Consider the following 18,319-nt stretch of genomic DNA (forward strand, 5'->3'; position numbering starts at 1 on the left):
TGCTGACGTGTACATGACGCTTATGAAGTTAGTGGTAGTGGTATTCCCAGGTGATGTTTTGCTGACGTGTACATGACGCTTATGAAGTTAGTGGTAGTGGTATTCCCAGGCGATGTTTTGCTGACGTGTACATGGCGCTTATGAAGCGCTGCATGCATATTGAAGTGTGAATGTGTGTATTGATGTGTGTATTGTGTACATACATTTGTGTGCCAAAACCCCAGGGCAGTTTAATAGTACAGGATGATGTACATACTCCCCTAGTACATACTCCCCTGGACCTGTATACAGCCAGGCAAAAACAGCAGACTAGACCAGACTACCGCCTTATATAACCAGTCTGTGCCCCCCTCGCCTGTGGCAGCCGCTGTCGCCACAGATCCCTCTGTCTGTGTTCTCTCAGACACACACACACACACACACACACACACACACACACAGATCCACAGACATGGCACACACACAGAACTGCATCAATACATAGCCTATGGTTCACATTTTGCGAAGGTGTGAGCGTCCTACCTATCAGCGATTTAGTAATTTTCCATGAAGGGAGGCGATTTAACATTCAGTTTAAAATGTCCCAAGTGTTTCTGCAAATGTCATACATTTATAATAACACATCTGTCTTTCCGTACTTGGGATTGTTGTGTGTGTGTGTGTGGTCATCCTCAGAGGGGTGTTACAGGCAGCCAGCTGTGTCATGGTGTTAGGGTGAATTCTAGCCCTGAGGAAGAGGAGGTGGTGGGGGAGGAAGAGCAGGATGAGAGATCGGGTTTATGAAGCGCTGGGGTCGAACGGCTGCTACCACTGGAACGTTTACATAACTCAAAGGGAGAGAGATGAGGGAGTGGAGAGAGACGCGTCTGCCTGCTGCTCCTCGCATGGCCCTAACAGAGAGAGAGACAGAGAGAGAGAAACAGAGGGGAGTATGGTGGAAAGAGAAATGGGTAATTCCATGTAATTTCAGCAAGTCATGTCACCCACCTTTGCATGATTGCTCTGAAATGGTTTCTGTATCTAGAAAAAGATAAGATTAGCATTCCTGTGACATTTTTTAGTATATAATTTGATCTCTGAGAAATTAAGCTAATTGTTTGCACCCAAATTGGCCATTTTTAATGTACAGTATTCATATAATATAAAATAAATATTATACCCAACATCCGATTAGGACCATAATTCTTCTTGACAATTAGTAATACCTGAGGAATCCAATAAAATGATCAATAGCCACCCACAGACCCCCGAAGCCAATCCCACCCCAACAACCAGTATACAGTATCAGTTCTCTATGTCTGACAATATGGAGCTGCTGCTTGGAGTATTGCTTCTTCAACCTTTGTAATGTATTCCCTGTGAATCTAGTTATGGTATCAACTCCTAAATATGTGAACTGCACTTTTTTTAGCAGCATCCTGGTGAAGCACTTTACAATTATGACTCACCACCTGGATTCGGTCTTATGGAGTGAAATGGTGTTTTTTTACATTGGATAAAAGTAGAGCCTCAGAGCTACAAAATGGCATGTCATACACTGCATTTGTGGAACAATGGGTAAGCAATTCTGCTTTGAAAGTTGATCAACTTGAAAAACTCACTTTAGAGAAAATCGCCTTTGAATGTTTTGGTATCTAGTGAAGAGCTCTTCTTTGTCTACACGCATTCAGCATCGTTCACACCCTGTTTTAGCCCCACCCATCTCATTTCACTCTCGGAACGCACACTTGACGCTCTGGCCAATGATTTGTTTACCTTTCAATAACATAAAAACAGCCGAACCAGCTCCACTGGCAACAATTTCATTATGCTTTTTTTACTGACACAGGCCATATTCAACAGGTGTTGTATACACGTCACGTGACGTTAGCCAACGAGCCAGCCAGCTAACGTTAGCTAGGTAAACAACAATGAACAAAGTGCCAACACTGCCTAACATTAGGCTCTAACTAGAAAAGCAAACAACTCTGGGAAACTAATAATAACCTCTGCTAGGGAGCCAGCCAGCCAGCTAAAGTTAGCTAGCTAGCCAACAGTACACTTCAGCTTAAGACATATAGCTAGCTAGCTACAGTTGAAGTCAGAAGTTTACGTACACCTTAGCCAAATACATTTAAACAGTTTTTCACAATTCCTGACATTTAATCTGAGTAAAAATTCCCTGTTTTAGGTCAGTTAGGATTACCACATTATTTTAAGAATGTGAATGTCAGAATAATAGTAGAGTGATTTATTTCAGCTTTTATTTCTTTGATCATATTCCCAGTGGGTCAGAAGATTACATACACTCAATTAGTATTTGGTAGCATTGCCTTTAAATAGTTTAACTTGGGTCAAATGTTTCGGGGAGCCTTCCACAAGCTTCTCACAATAAGTAGAATTTTCGTATATTTTTTTGGTGAATTTTGGCCCATTCTCCCTGACAGAGCTGGTGTAACTGAGTCAGGTTTGTAGGCCTTCTTGCTTGCACACGCCTTTTCAGTTCTGCCCACAAATTTTATATGTGATTGAGGTCAGGGCTTTGTGATGGCCACTAATACCTTGACTTTGTTGTCCTTAAGCCATTTTGCCACAACTTTGGAAGCATGCTTGGAGTCATTGTCCATTTGGAAGACCCATTTGCAACCAAGCTTTAACTTCCTGACTGATGTCTTGAGATGTTGCTTCAATATATTCACATCATTTCTCTTCCTCGTGATGCTGTCTATTTTGTGAAGTGCACCAGTCCCTCCTGCAGCAAAGCACCCCCCACAACATGGTGCTGCCATCCCCTGTGATTTACTGTTGGGAATGTGTTCTTCGGCTTGCAAGCGTCCCCCTTTTTCCTCCAAACATAACGATGGTCCTTATGGCCAAACATTTCTATTTTTTTTTCATCAGACCAGAGGACATTTCTCCAAAAAGTACGCTCTTTGTGCAAACTGTAGTCTGGCTTTTTTATGGGGGTTTTGGAGCAGTGGCTTCTTTCTTGCTGAGTGGCCTTTCAGGTTATATCAATAAAAGACTCGTTTTACTGTGGATATAGATACTTTTGTACCTGTTTCCTCCAGCATCTACGCAAGGTCCTTTGCTGTTTTTCTGGGATTGATTTGCACTTTTCACACCAAAGTACGTTCATCTCTAGGAGAGAGAACGCGTCTCCTTCATGAGCTGTATACGGCTACGTGGTCCCATGGTGTTTATACTTGCGTACTATTGTTTGTAAAGATGAACGTGGTACCTTCAGGCATTTGGAAATTACTCCCAAGGATGAACCAGACTGGATGAACCAGTCTACAATTGTTTTTTTTATGAGTTCTTGGTTGATTTCTTTTGATTTTTCCATGATGTCAAGCAAAGAGGCATTGAGTTTGAAGGTATGCCTTGAAATACATCCACAGGTACACCTCCAATTGACTCAAATTATGTAAATTAGAAGCTTCTAAAGCCATGACATTTTCTGGAATTTTCCAAGCTGTTTAAAGGCACAGTCAACTTAGTGTATGTAAACTTCTGATCCACTGGAATTGTGATACAGTGAATTATAAGTGAAATAATCTGTCTGTAAACAATTGTTGTAAAAATGACTTGTGTCATGCACAAAGGGGATGTCCCAACCAACTTGACAAAACTGTAGTTTGTTAACAAGAAATGTGTGGAGTGGTTGAAAAATGAGTTTTAATGACTCCAACCTAAGTGTATGTAAACTTACGACTTCAACTGTAGGTAAACAATGAACCTAGCTAGCTAACAGAACACTAGATTGAAATTAAACCACTTTGTCAAAATTTGAAACGTGTAAAATATGAAAATGTATCTAGCTATCTTCCCTGCATACATCAACATGCCTCATGGACGTGTCTCTCTGTCGGGAATGCCATACCACGGTTTCCCTTAGTTTGAAAATATAATCCGAAGACAAGTGTTTTCTCCATCTCTTTAGCTATCATATTCCACTCATTTCAAAAACTTGATCCTCCAGAAAATGGAGAGCAACACTTATGCAGCTCCACTACACAATACATTTTTTTTTAAAGCCACGTTTGAAGGATTACCAACACAGACTGATGAGCTCAAATAGACAGACACCTTCAATGTGGCAGACCAATCTGAAATCCTCTCTTGGCATGTCCAGCCCACTCATTATCTCAGCCAATCATGGCTAGAGTGGGAAGGTTGCTAACTCTGTGGCTTAACCAACAAGGCTCGTAATTTTAGCAATTGTATTCGTATTTACAGATGGCATTCAAGTTTGTTATTAAGGCACATGAAAGTTCACATGTTCGAGAAGGCATTTCTGCCAAAAAACACATTTTGATTAAAAAAACCAAATGTTTGTTCAAAGGCTCTCCTGTAAAGTTGTGACTTGCGACATATGCCTAGTCTCCTGAATCGGGTCACAATTCACTATGAGTGCATAGGGGAGAGTGGGGCTAAGGCTAACACTGGTCAATTGTAGGGTAACTTGGGGTAAAATGCCACCCTACCTCAATCTTTTTTTGGGGGGAGTGACTGAACATTTTTTGATGAGACCGATTAGATTTTTAGTTGTTAAAGAGTAGTGTCAACCAGGGAACTTGATTGGGGGGTAAATTGTGACATGAAGTGGTTTCTGTGAGAAGTACAGGCAGGGGGCATTTCCCCGGGTGGCGGTTTACCTCAAGTTACCATAACAGGTATGCCTAAATTATATTCACTGTGTTTCAGGAATGCTAATCTTATCTGTTTCTAACTACAGAACAGTTTCAGAACAATCTGAGATGGTGGGTGTCGAAAGGACAGAGAGTAAAATTAGAGCCTAGTGAGAGAAAAGGGCAATAAGGATGGTGAGCAATGGAAACAGTGAAAGAGAAAAGAGTAGTGGATGGAGAAAGGGAGAGTTGAGGAGGTGGGGAGCTGAGTTGTTCAGTCTTTCTCTATGAAAGCCCCCACTGCACTGCACTGACCCAAACCTGTACTGAGACACTCCTCTCAAATATGCATGAGGCTGTCTTTGTCTGTTCTTTATCTGCACAGACCACCTGCACAGTGACAGTAGCACTACAGACCAGTGGTTAGGGGATGGGGGGGGGTTGCATTGAAGGGGAGTTCCCTCCCCCTTTGTTTTGGGGGTCCCCTCAGATATTTTAATTAGTATCTCCCCAAAAACATGCATAAACGCAATGAATATAATTTAAGCCTACATGTTAGGGTAACTTGTAGTGTGGCACCTCTGCCTGTACTTCTAACGGAAACCACATCATGCCTGTACTTCTCACGGAAACCACATCACATTTTTTTCCTTAAACACGTGGTTAAATTCCCTGGTTGCTCAACTATAAATCTAATCTTTCTCATCACAATTTAAGTCACTCCCCCCCAAAAAAAATATTTTGAGGTAGGGTGGCATTTTACCCCAAGTGACCCTATCCACATCGATGGAACAGTAGTGGAGAGGGTAGCAAGTTTTAAGTTCCTCGGCATACACATCACAGACAAACTGAATTGGTCCGCTCACACAGACAGCATCGTGAAGAAGGCGCAGCAGCGCCTCTTCAACCTCAGGAGGCTGAAAAAATTTGGCTTGTCACCAAAAGCACTCACAAACTTCTACAGATGCACAATCGAGAGCATCCTGGCGGGCTGCATCACCGCTTGGTACGGCAACTGCTCCGCCCACAACCGTAAGGCTCTCCAGAGGGTAGTGAGGTCTGCACAACGCATCACCGGGGGCAAACTACCTGCCCTCCAGGACACCTACACCACCCGATGTTACAGGAAGGCCATAAAGATCATCAAGGACAACAACCACCCGAGCCACTGCCTGTTCACCCCGCTATCATCCAGAAGGCGAGGTCAGTACAGGTGCATCAAAGCTGGGACCGAGAGACTGAAAAACAGCTTCTATCTCAAGGCCATCAGACTGTTAAACAGCCACCACTAACATTGAGTGGCTGCTGCCAACACACTGACACTGACTCAACTCCAGCCACTTTAATAATGGAATTGATGGGAAATGATGTAAAATATATCACTAGCCACTTTAAACAATGCTACCTAATATAATGTTACATACCCTACATTACTCATCTCATATGCATACGTATATACTGTACTCTATATCATCTACTGCATCCTTATGTAATACATGTATCACTAGCCACTTTAACTATGCCACTTTGTTTACATACTAATCTCATATGTATATACTGTACTCGATACCATCTACTGTATCTTGCCTATGCTGCTCTGTACCATCACTCATTCATATATCTTTATGTACATATTCTTTATCCCCTTACACTGTGTATAAGACAGTAGTTTTGGAATTGTTAGTTAGATTACTTGTTGGTTATTAGTGCATTGTCGGAACTAGAAGCACAAGCACTTCGCTACACTCGCATTAACATCTGCTAACCATGTGTATGTGACAAATAAAATTTGATTTGATTTGATTTAGCCCCACTCCCCTATGCACTCAGGGTGAATTGTAAAGTGCTTCATCATGATGCTGCTTAAAAATACTTGGGGTTTAAAATGGTGCAGTTCCCGCATATTTATGAGTCGATAAATAAAGTAGGAATGGAAAGCTGAGATCACCCCATTTTTAACAAAGCCATTAAAACTACAGTTTTCCCCACGATTGCAAGAATTGTTGTGCATTAACTGCTTGTCAGAATGCATGTTTCCCTCCCTATCGTAACTTGATTGGAAAAGTAAATATGGATCGTTCTAGCATCTTCAAAGTGCATCAACAGATATTTTTTTACGCACACATTATTTGGGGCAACAGGGATCTTGATCCAGGAGGGGATTGAATGTCTCTGCTGTAACCAAGAAGCTTGCTCTTGACATCTAGCCACTTAGCTAGCAAGTCAGCAAACCAAATGCATAGCTGGAGCCCTGAGCTGAATATAATTTATTTAACACATCATAGATTTATTTTAGTTATACTTAACTTATAAGGAGTGGCGTAGCACGCATCCCGCATTATTGATAATCGGTATTGAGATACAGTCGGTATTTCTAAATTCCCTGGTATATGGTATAAACGGTATATCCCCCTATCACCCAGCCTGGTCTGTATGTGTGTGTGTGTGTGTTTGCTCCTTGGCCAGACGGAGTGTAGCAGAAGGTTTGTTTAAATGTGTGGATGAAGGGGGCAGCAGGCAGTGTCACAGTGATCCTCTCACTGCAGTCTGACTCCCAATCACGGCCAGTTGTGATACAGCCTGGAATCGAACCAGGGTCTGTAGTGATGCCTTTAGCGCTGAGATGCAGTGCCTTAGACTGCTGCGCCACACCCCAGTCACAGGCATCTAGGGTGTGTAAGGTGATGTTTCCCCTAGAAATTGCTCTTGGGTCAATTTAGAATTTTCCCCGCTAATAGTTAAGGTAAGGATTGGGGGAAGGGAAGCTGATCAAACCAGAGAAACAACTGGATTCTCATTCACATGGAGCCATACCCATCTAATACCACCTTTCATTACTCGCTTTTTCCATTATCAGATGAAGTTTGAACAATCTGTTAATATAGAGGTAGAAATAAGGCCAGCACTGATATAGAGATATATTAGATATTTGGATTTGTGTATGCTCTTTTCCACAGCAACATGTCCCAGTAGCACACCCAAAGTATTGGCCTGCACCTTCCTCAGTGTGTGTGCTTTCCACTATTTCATTTTCAATCCCTGTAATACAGGTGACAGCCTAACAGATGATGTCTAGACTGCTGCTTTACACGTGATATGTATAGTATCAGTCACTGGCTGTGAATGAAACCCTACACTGCTCTCACAGTGTCTAGTTACGGCTTGGCTGTGAGAGGCAGGTGCGTGCGGGTGAGAGACCTCTGCATAGTCAGGGCGATGGTGTAGTGCTCCAGGACTTCTGTCTGATCCCCCTGAGAAACTTTCCACTGCTCCCAGTTACATCACAGCTCACATCTCCCCATGCCTCCCCATGCCTCACAGCCTACCTAAGCCTATTAAAATGCCAGACCCACGACCCCCCCCCAGTCTCTTGATGTGCAAAACTGATAGAGACATACCCCAAGCGACTTACAGCTGTAATCGCAGCAAAAGGTGGCGCTACAAAGTATTAACTTAAGAGGGCTGAATAATTTTGCACACCCAATTTTTCAGTTTTTGATTTGTTAAAGAAGTTTGAAATATCCAATAAATGTCGTTCCACTTCATGATTGTGTCCCACTTGTTGTTGATTCTTCACAAAAAAAATACAGTTTTATATCTTTATGTTTGAAGCCTGAAATGTGGCAAAAGGTCGCAAAGTTCAAGGGGGCCGAATACTTTCGCAAGGCACTGTACATATTACCTCAATTACCTCGACTAACCAGTGCCCCCGCACATTGACTCTGTACCGTCAACCCCTCCCCCCTCTTTATATATTGCTATTGTTATTTTACTGCTGCTCTTTAATTATTTGTTACTTTTATTTTGTATTTTTTACTTAATACTTGTTTTTTCTTAACTGCATTGTTGGGTCAGGGCTTGTAAGTAAGCATTTCACTGTGATACCATTTGATTTAATATTGCGATCTCTCTCCCGCTCCTCCTTTCCCTCCTATTTGTCCATGTACAACTCTCAGAGAGAGCGGTTATTGGTCCACTCCTCTTGCAGCTGCTTTGGCCATTACGTGAAGAACTGTTACATAAGGATAAGATGTAGGAACTTTTACGACTCCCTCTATTGCGATACTGATGTAAACCCACGTGCCTCACTATGTGTCTTAGACAGACAGAGGAGAGGAGAACTAGGGATGGAGCACAGATAAATCCTAGAGTAGACAGGAACTCCCTCTGTTCCCTCGGAATCTCTCAGGGTTGGCTCACTCTCTTCCCTACTCACATAGGCTAAGGTAGGCTGTACAGTACCATTTGTTTTGGCCCCGCACCTGAACACCTGCCGCTCAGTGGCTTTGGCAGCTCTAGGACTTCAATGGACATGGAATATTCCAAACGGGAACATTGTTTTTTTGTAGCTTTTATTAAGCAAGACCTGACATTGTTTGTTTTAGGCCTGTAAACAATATCGTCTCGATCTGTAGCAAATGGGACATAAAATGTATGAGAGGAGCAGGTGTTGGTGGGAATGAGTGGAGGTGTGGGCGGGGCAAGCGGGATTGCCGCTGTCCATTGTCTCTTGTGTCCGATGAATGGGTGCCATTTTTTTGGGCCGCTACTGTGTGTCACTGCAGGGACGAAGTGCCACACCGCCGCATCTATGTCAATGGAATAATAATAAGCCTATGAATCTTTCAAAACGGTGGTAGGACAGGATTGCAGGTTTGGTCTGCCCATATCAGCTGTATCAATATATCACCTGGCAGAGTGGGAGTGGGGTGGTGTCTTTCATGAGTGCCCCTCAGCAGATGGGATCATCATTCACTCCTCCAAAAATAAAAATCTGCCACTGGGGCTGTGCTCTGGTTTATATAGTTGCCTCTTGTTCTCTCTCTCTTGCTCTCTCCTTCTGTTATGACATAAATAGCCACTCAGTTTTTTATTTTTTATTTCTCTGCCCCCGTACCATGTGTTCACTCTGGAGGAGTTTGGCTGGAGCTGCTCGTTACTGGTCAGTGCGGACTCGGGCTTCTAGCCTTGGCCAAGCTTTTCTGTTGGTGATTGATTTAGGAGCTACCCTGGCCGTTGTCTTGGCCAAAAGCTGTTCAGTATTGTTCCGTTTGTACCTGAATACTTCACTCAAAGACATGCTCTGGAACTTTGGTGACTAGTAAGTCCTTTTTTAAACATTCCACTTTGGTATGGATGTGTCAATGTGTCGTTCTATATTCTATGACCAGAGTTACTTTCTAACCCCCGCTCTCTCCTTCTCCCTCTCCCCCTCTCTCCCAGGGCCCTCTCCATGGATATAGACACAGACTATGAGCGGCCCAACGTGGAAACCATTAAATGTGTTGTGGTAGGGGACAATGCGGTGGGCAAGACTAGGCTCATCTGTGCCCGCGCCTGCAATGCCACCCTCACACAGTACCAGCTGCTCGCCACCCACGTGCCAACTGTCTGGGCCATTGACCAGTACCGCGTGTGCCAGGAGGTGGGCATGGACCCATGCGACACACACACGCACACACACAGGCACAGCCTGAAAATAATTGTCTCATGCTGTGGTGTGGTGTGTGCCTGTCCGTCTAGGTGTTGGAGAGATCACGGGATGTTGTGGATGAGGTCAGTGTGTCCCTGAGACTATGGGACACCTTCGGTGACCATCACAAAGACAGACGCTTCGCGTACGGCAGGTGAGGTGGCACACAAACATGCACACACACACTCACTGAGAGGCCGTGGCTACTTTCGGGTCAGGGTACTTGTTGTCCAGACAGATTCTGGTAACTGACCTAATAATTCAACCTGCCTGTCTATAATGCAACCCCCTACAATGCAATACCCCCTCTCCAGTGTCTAAGGCCATGGCATTGTAAAGGATTGACAATATTTAATTTGGCTAAAATCTACCCAAATTCCCCACCGTTCACCTCAGGAGACTGATGTGGCTTTTGGGCTTAAGCACACACACACGCACACACACACACTATTACATATACACACGCACTGTCACACGTGGTCATTGTGGCTGATATGTGCGTACTGAAAGCTAGATACAGTATCAACAAGATCTCATAGTTTCCCTTCAAAATTCAACGTATTATGGATGAACTTCTATTTGTGACGCAGTAATTCTGTGTGGTTAGAGTTATTTCCGCATGGCTACAGGGTTAAAACAGAAGCAACTCAAAGGTTAGCAGTTTAGGCATTAATTCCAAATGGTTAAGGTTAGTGCTGTGGTTTGGGGAGGCTGGCCAACCTCATACCATAAGTGAGAGTGTAGCCTAATAGCTACAAAAGTCTCACGTTGCCATACCTCCAAAACCACGTCGTTGTCACATTAGGGAAGCCTGGTTCGCGTTAAGGCTACTAGGAAGGTAACTACAAATACGTTTTTGCTAAGGGCAGCTGTTTAGCTGGTTAAACAAAGGTTAGCCATGTGAAGGCGAAAATGTAAGCTTTCCGCACTGGCCGCCTATTTGTGGGTGCTTTTCAAAGCCTATTGGCTCCAATGACTGTAATTTGCTCAATACTAGGGGTTGATAAATAAAGTTGAGATCATTAGAAAGGAGATATTCTACTAATTTCTACTGTAGGTAGGTAATTCAAAATGAGTTTACTCTGTTGTTGCTAGTGATATTCATTAAAACATTCAGAACATTATTTCTTGATATATATATATACAGTTGAAGTCGGATTTTTACATACACTTAGGTTGGAGTTATTAAAACTCGCTTTTTCAACCACTCTACAAATTTCTTGTTAATTAACAAACTATAGTTTTGGCAAGTCGGTTAAGACATCTACTTTGTGCATGACACAAGTAATTTTTCCAACAATTGTTTACAGCCAGATTATTTCACTTATAATTCACTGTATCACAATTCCAGTGGGTCAGAAGTGAACTGTGTTGACTGTGCCATGGCTTTAGAAGCTTCTGATAGGCTAATTGACATCATTTGAGTCAATTGGAGGTGTACCTGTGGATGTATTTTAAGGCCTACCTTCAAACTCAGTGCCTCTTTGCTTGACATCATGGGAAAATCAAAAGAAATCAGTCAAGACCTCAGAAAAAAAATTGTGGACATCCACAAGTCTGGTTCATCCTTGGGAGCAATTTCCAAATGCATGAAGGTACCACGTTCATTTGTACAAACAATAGTACGCAGGTATAAACACCATGGGACCATGCAGCCATTATCCCGCTCAGGAAGGAGACGCGTTCTGTCTCCTAGAGATTGGTTCACTTCTAGGAACTAGGAACTGGTTCACGTCACTAAATGGATGGCATCATGAGGCAGGAAAATTACGTGGATATATTGAAGCAACATCTCAAGACATCAGTCAGGAAGATTAAGCTTGGTTGCAAATGGGTCTTCCAAATGGACAATGACCCCAAGCATACTTCCAAATTTGTGGCAAAATGCCTTAAGGACAATTAAGTCAAGGTATTGGAGTGGCCATCACAAAGCCCTGACCTCAATCCTATAGAAAATCTATGGGCAGAACTGAAAAGGCGTGTGCGAGCAAGGAGGCCTACAAACCTGACTCAGTTACACCAGCTCTGTCAGGAGGAATGGGCCAAAATTCACCAAACGTATTGTGGGAAGCTTGTGGAAGGCTACCCGAAACATTTGACCCAAGTTTAACAATTTAAAGGCATTGCTTACAAATTCTAATTGAGTGTATGTAAACTTCTGACCCGATGGGAATGTGATGAAAGAAATAAAAGCTGAAATAAATCATTCTCTACTATTATTCTGACATTTCACATTCTTAAAATAAAGTTGTGATCCTAACTGACCTAAGACAGGGAATTTTAACAAGGATTAAATGTCATATAGTTGAAGTCGGAAGTTTACACACACCTTAGCCAAATACATTTAAACTCAGTTTCACAATTCCTGACATATAATCCTAGTAAAAATTCCCTGTTTTAGGTCAATTAGAATCACCACTTTATTTTAAGAATGCAAATGATATCAGTTTTTGTTTCTTTCATCACATTACCAGTGGGTCAGAAGTTTACATTGCTCCTAAGGATGAAATTGCTCCTAAGGATGAATCGGACTTGTGGAGGTCTACATTTTTTTTTCTGAGGTCTTCGCTGATTTCTTTAGATTTTCCCATGATGTCAAGCAAAGAGGCACTGAGTTAGAAGGTAGTAATTGAAATACACCCACAGGTACACCTCCAATTGACTCAAATGATGTCAATTAGCCAATCAGAAGCTTCTAAATCCATGACATCATTTTCTGGAATTTTCCAAGCTGTGTAAAGGCACAGTCAACTTTGTGCATGTAAACTTCTGACCCACTGAAAATGTGATAAAGTGAAATTATCGGTCTGTAAACAATTGTTGGAAAAATGTATTGTCATGCATAAAGTAGATCTCCTAACCGACTTGCCAAAACAATAGTTTGTCAACAAGAAATTTGTGGAGTGGTTGAAAAATGAGTTTTAATGACTCCAACCTAAGTGTATGTAAACTTCCGACATCAACTGTACATACATACATTACATACATACTGTACATACATACTGTACATACATACATACATACATACATACATACATACATACATACATACATACATACATACATACATACATACATACATACATACATACATACATACATATAGTACAGTACCAGTCACAAGTTTGGACACACCTACTCATTCCAGTGCTGGGTATTTTTATATTCCAAGGAAAACGTACATGTATATTTACTCTCCTCCATCAGACAGACATAACGGGATCATCTCTATCCCTCTCACCCAGACCTTTCAGACATAGCACTGATCCTCACCCAGCCAGCTAGCAGGACTTAATCCACACACACACACACACACACACACACACACACAGAGAGAGAGAAGGATGTTTTGAGTGACAGAGAGTGTGCATGCGTGCGCGGCTGTGTGTGTGTGTGGCTCTGCTCCTTTTCAAATTGTCAGTGACTCATTGTCTGTGTTTGCTCAGCCAGCCTGCAGTCAGCTGATAGCACAGTGACAGCTCAGCTGTTCTCTGCCTGTCTGTTTGGGCGTTGTGGGGCTCAACATCTTGCCCTAAACCCACGATCAGATCGCCATGCCACCCCATGCAAGCACCCTTATTTTTATTTTAGTATTATTTATTTCACCTTTTTTAACCAGGTAGGCTAGTTGAGAAGACGTTCTCATTTACAACTGCGACCTGGCCAAGATAAAGCAAAGCAGTGCGACACAAACAGCAACAGAGAGTTACAAATGGAATAAACAAACATACAGTCAATAACACAATAGAAAAGTCTATATACAGTGTGTTCAAATGAGGTAGGATAAGGGTGATAAGGCAATAAATAGGACATAGTGGCAAAAGAATTACAATTTAGCAAGCAAACACAGGAGTGATAGATGTGCAGAAGATGAATGTGCTTGTAGAGAAAGACAGGGTCCAGATTGTCTAGCCCGGCTGATTTGTAGGGGTCCAGATTTTGCAGCTCTTTCAGAACATCAGCTATCTGGATTTGGGTGAAGGAGAAATGGGGAGGCTTGGGCAAGTTGCTGTGGGGGGTGCAGGGCTGTTGACCGGTGTAGGGGTAGCCAGGTGGAAAGCATGGCCAGCTGTAGAAAAATGCCTATTGAAATTCTCAGTTATCGTGGATTTATCGGTGGTGACAGTGTTTCCTAGCCTCAGTGCAGTGGGCAGCTGGGAGGATGTGCTCTTACTCCATGGACTTTACAGTGTCCCAGAACTGTTTGGAGTTTGTGGTACAGGATGCAAATTTCTGTTTGAAAAAGCTAGCCTTTGCTTTCCTAACTGCCTGTGTATATTGGTTCCTAACTTCCCCCAATCAACTACTTATAAGTATGCTCACACTGTCCTCTCTGTGTACAAGAGTATTTCATAGGGTTTGTTATTTGATCATAAGGCGTATATATATTTACACTACCGTTCAAAAGTTTCTGGTCACTTAGAAATGTCCTTGTTTTTGAAAGAAAGGTAAATTTTTTGTCTATTTAAAATAACATCAAATAGACCCGAAATACAGTGTAGACATTGTTAATGTTGTAAATGACTATTGTAGCTGGAAACGGCAGATTTTTTTGGGGGGGGGGTATCTACATAGGTGTTCAGAGGCCCATTATCAGCATCCATCAGTCCTATATTCCAATAGTACCCGCAAAACACCAGTCTCAACGTCAACAGTGAAGAGGCACCTCTGTGATGCAGGCCTTCAATGCAGAGTTGAAAAGAAAAAGCCATATCTCAGACTGGCTAATAAAAATAAAAGATTAAGATGGGAAAAAGAACGCATACACTGGACAGAGGAACTCTGCCTAGAAGGCCAGGTCGCCTCTTCACTGTTGACGGTGAGACAGTTTTCAGCTGTGCTAACATAATTGCAAAAGGTTTTTCTAATGATCAATTAGCCATTTAAAATGATAAACTTGGATTCGCTAACACAATGTGCAATTGGAACACAGGAGTGATGGTTGCCGATAATGGGCACAGTCTCATTGGGCACAGTATGCCTATATTCCATACAAAAATCTTCCCTTTCTAGCTACAATAGTCAGTTACAACATTAACCATGTCTGCACTGTATTTCTGATCAATATGATATTTTAATGGACAAAAAATGTGCTTTTCTTTAAAAAATAAGGACATTTCTAAGTGACCCCAAACTTTTGAGTGGTAGTGTGTGTATGTATGTATATATTATAGTCTCAATTACTAATTTATTTATTACTTATTTATTTGTATCAAGACGTTATCAAGAAGTTAGCCTATTATTGATTTAATGCCCACAGTATGTCACTCTAATGACTAAATAGGTGAGTTATTAACACTTCTGTCACCCTTATGGAGTGACATAGTGCTTGCAAAATCTCTAATAACAGTGGGAAGTGTGTGTCTGTATCTAGGGATCTCTGCTGGGTTGTGTATACACCAAGCAGTCAGCCAGTCAGCCAGGAGTTTGAGCTCAGCCTCTCTCTATATCCTGTAAAAACACTTAACACCTAGCTTTGGTTACATAATGTTAGCTAGCAGCCCTGCTGACCTTTGTAGATTGACTTGACAATGACAGAGTAGGGTGAAGTTGCCCCTAGATGCTGAACTTGGGTCAGTTTTGGATTTCCCCCCACTAATAGTTAAGGTTAGGTTTGGGGGAGGGGATCCTAGATCTGTACCCAGATGAAACTTCAACAAAAAAAAACTCCTAATAGTTCTTATTCACGTGCAGTTGGTAAATGATTGGCCAACGGTGTCAGTGAGCTATATAGACTCCCAATGTGTGTCAGCGTGTTTTGTCTTCTCCTCTCTGACTCATACATGGACGTATGAACATTCACATGGACAGATTCATCAGACAGATGCAGGGGTAGTCACAACCCTTACCACAAGGGCAAAAGCACAAACACACTAACATAGATTGAAGCAGTCTGAGCCATGGAAATGACACTTTGACAGGATGCTAATGGAAATTCCTGTTTGTGTGTGTACTTGTGCGTACTGTGTCAGTACTAGCCCTATGATGTCATGGTTTAGCACAGGATTACGTCGAACATTTAGAGAAGGTGTAATTTTCCGTAGGTTACATATTGGTGGAAGTTAAGTTGTGGTCTATGGAACAGGTGTTATTCTGTTGTCTATTTTGCCGACGACTCTATCTAGCTTCTAGCTTCTATCATGTTGGCTGTGCATTACTTAGTTGTTTAAAACCTAGTTGACCCTGTTGACCGGTTACGTTTCAGTAGAACTTGATCTCATCCCCCGAATGTTTCATCTTCCATTATCATCTTTAACCCCTAAGGTTGACGTCCACGCCCCACCGAAATCGAATTAGCATAATACAAAAATCCCCATAAATATGTCAGTTTAAAGCTAGAGATATCTTTTTTTTGTTGCATTGGATACGCCTATATTACATTTCCGCATCTGCGGTGAAAAGTGACAGGGCTAGAGCTGTGTTTGTCAGACCATGAGACATCCAGAAAATCGGTGTTCTCACAAAAACTTTCTTTTTTTTGTTTGATACTTCAAGGGGTCTTCAAAATCAAATAGCTAAATGATCCTTGGTTTGACATACTTAAACAATTACATATACCAGGGGTTCTTAAACTTGTTCAGCCTGAGATCCAACTGAGAAAGTCTGTTTTCCTGGGACCCAAGCTTATGAAAACATGCAAATATTGGTACATTTCATTGCCTAAAACAAATGCAATATAGACAAATAACAATGAAATGAAATACCCATTTAATTAACTATTCATGTTTGTTTTTCCCCATTAAAAAACACTCTTACATATCTGTCTAGGTTGGAACTGTTGCTATTAAAAACAAAGAAATCTTTTTCTTTCAGAAACTGGAATAAACTGATTGAAGCCAGATTCTTTTTGAGGCCTCACACAGATATAGACCAGAAAACACACACGCGCACACAGTCCTAATGAGAGGTGTGCGACTGGTTGAAGTTTTCAACAAGCGTGTCTATTCTGGGCTTAGTTTTTGACAGTGCAACCCTGAGGTAATGCTCAGCATTGGATCTGTTTCTGTGCTGTTTTTTTAAAGTATGCCAGAATCCAGAACCCTGTCTCACATAAGTATGTGGTGCCAAACTAGGTCAGAACATCTACTGCTTTCTCAGCCAGGCAGGTGACCGCTTCCTGCTGTAGATCAGCAACCCAGAACTGTGTGTGTGTGTTTGCCTCAAAAACCACCTTGCAGTTTATAGCCGTTCAGAATAAAAAATATGACTTGTATTTAAACAGCAACAGTTCCAACTTAGACTTGTTTTCAACAATAATTTATACAGTAGGCCTGATCATGTTTCATCTTCATATGTACTGTTACTTATGATTTCACTATCAGTAGCTAGCTAGCTTGCTTTTTCTAACGTTAGCTAGCTAGCTATTAGCTGTGTACAAGGAGATTGTTTGAAAGAGAAACTCACATCGACTACTATGGGAGATAGTACTCCCTTATTTCTGCTTACCATCACCTGATTTAGTCATCCACTGTCGAAGCACTGTTTCCTGAAGCATTCTGCCCTGTCCAGAAAGAACTCCCTGGGTTGACCGTCATGCTGTGGATGTTTGGTCGGGACGTGTCGTTTTAATTTGTTCCATTTTGAGAGACTCATTCAGCACTAACCCGCACAAAACACATTGGGCGCTCCTCGTTATTTCTCAAAGTGTGTATTAAACCAAGAGAGAGAAACTCATCGCTGTATTTGCGTTTCATGACAGTTGAGCTCAGTCAGAACTTGTTGCTAGCTTGAGTCCATTTGATGACAGCGGTGAGGGATGGCGAGTGGGAATGACAATTCAGTTGCCGCTTCAAAACAACCAGGAACTCGGAAATCTCCCACATTCAGCTTCAGTGTGTTCAAATATGACTGGGAACTCTGAGAGAAAAAAACAAGTTCCAACTGGGTCAAATCAATTTGAATGGTTATCCAACTCGGCCTCTTTCTATAGCTACAACTTTCCAACCTGAAGATCACTGAAATCATGATTTGACCTCGTATTTTTCCGAGTTCCCAGTTGTCTTGAACACGGCAAGTGGCTGATGGCGCACCATCATCTGCTGCTGTATGACAGTACTGCGGAGTGATCTTCAAGAAAACTGCAGAAAAAAGATCAGGTAAACCTCGAAGCACACTGGGATCTCCCGTCCACTGACGCAGCTGCCAAACTGAGTAGAGAAAAAACGCTGCTAATCAGAGCGCACTGAACAGAGAGTGCAGTTGCACTTGGCCAAATCATTTCATGAAATAATTATAC

The 18,319-nt window shown here is 42.1% G+C and overlaps 1 protein-coding gene across 4 annotated transcripts in view; it reads left to right on the plus strand.

The window, feature by feature from the left end:
- LOC112263394 (rho-related BTB domain-containing protein 2) overlaps nucleotides 1-18,319 on the plus strand; it is a 98,982-nt gene that overhangs the window by 38,136 nt on the left and 42,527 nt on the right. For 3 of the 4 annotated variants that reach the window (XM_024439561.2, XM_024439560.2, XM_024439559.2), the window contains 2 exons: nucleotides 9,834-10,035; nucleotides 10,134-10,237. In XM_024439561.2, the coding sequence (XP_024295329.1) occupies nucleotides 9,844-10,035; nucleotides 10,134-10,237 (296 nt within the window). In that variant the 5' untranslated portion in view covers nucleotides 9,834-9,843. Of the gene's footprint in view, nucleotides 1-9,525; nucleotides 9,712-9,833; nucleotides 10,036-10,133; nucleotides 10,238-18,319 lie in introns of all 4 variants that reach the window. The other variant, XM_024439562.2, reaches the window with a different exon arrangement.

The sequence above is a fragment of the Oncorhynchus tshawytscha genome, linkage group LG12 (genome assembly GCF_018296145.1).
Source record: "Oncorhynchus tshawytscha isolate Ot180627B linkage group LG12, Otsh_v2.0, whole genome shotgun sequence".
Lineage (NCBI taxonomy): Eukaryota > Metazoa > Chordata > Actinopteri > Salmoniformes > Salmonidae > Oncorhynchus > Oncorhynchus tshawytscha.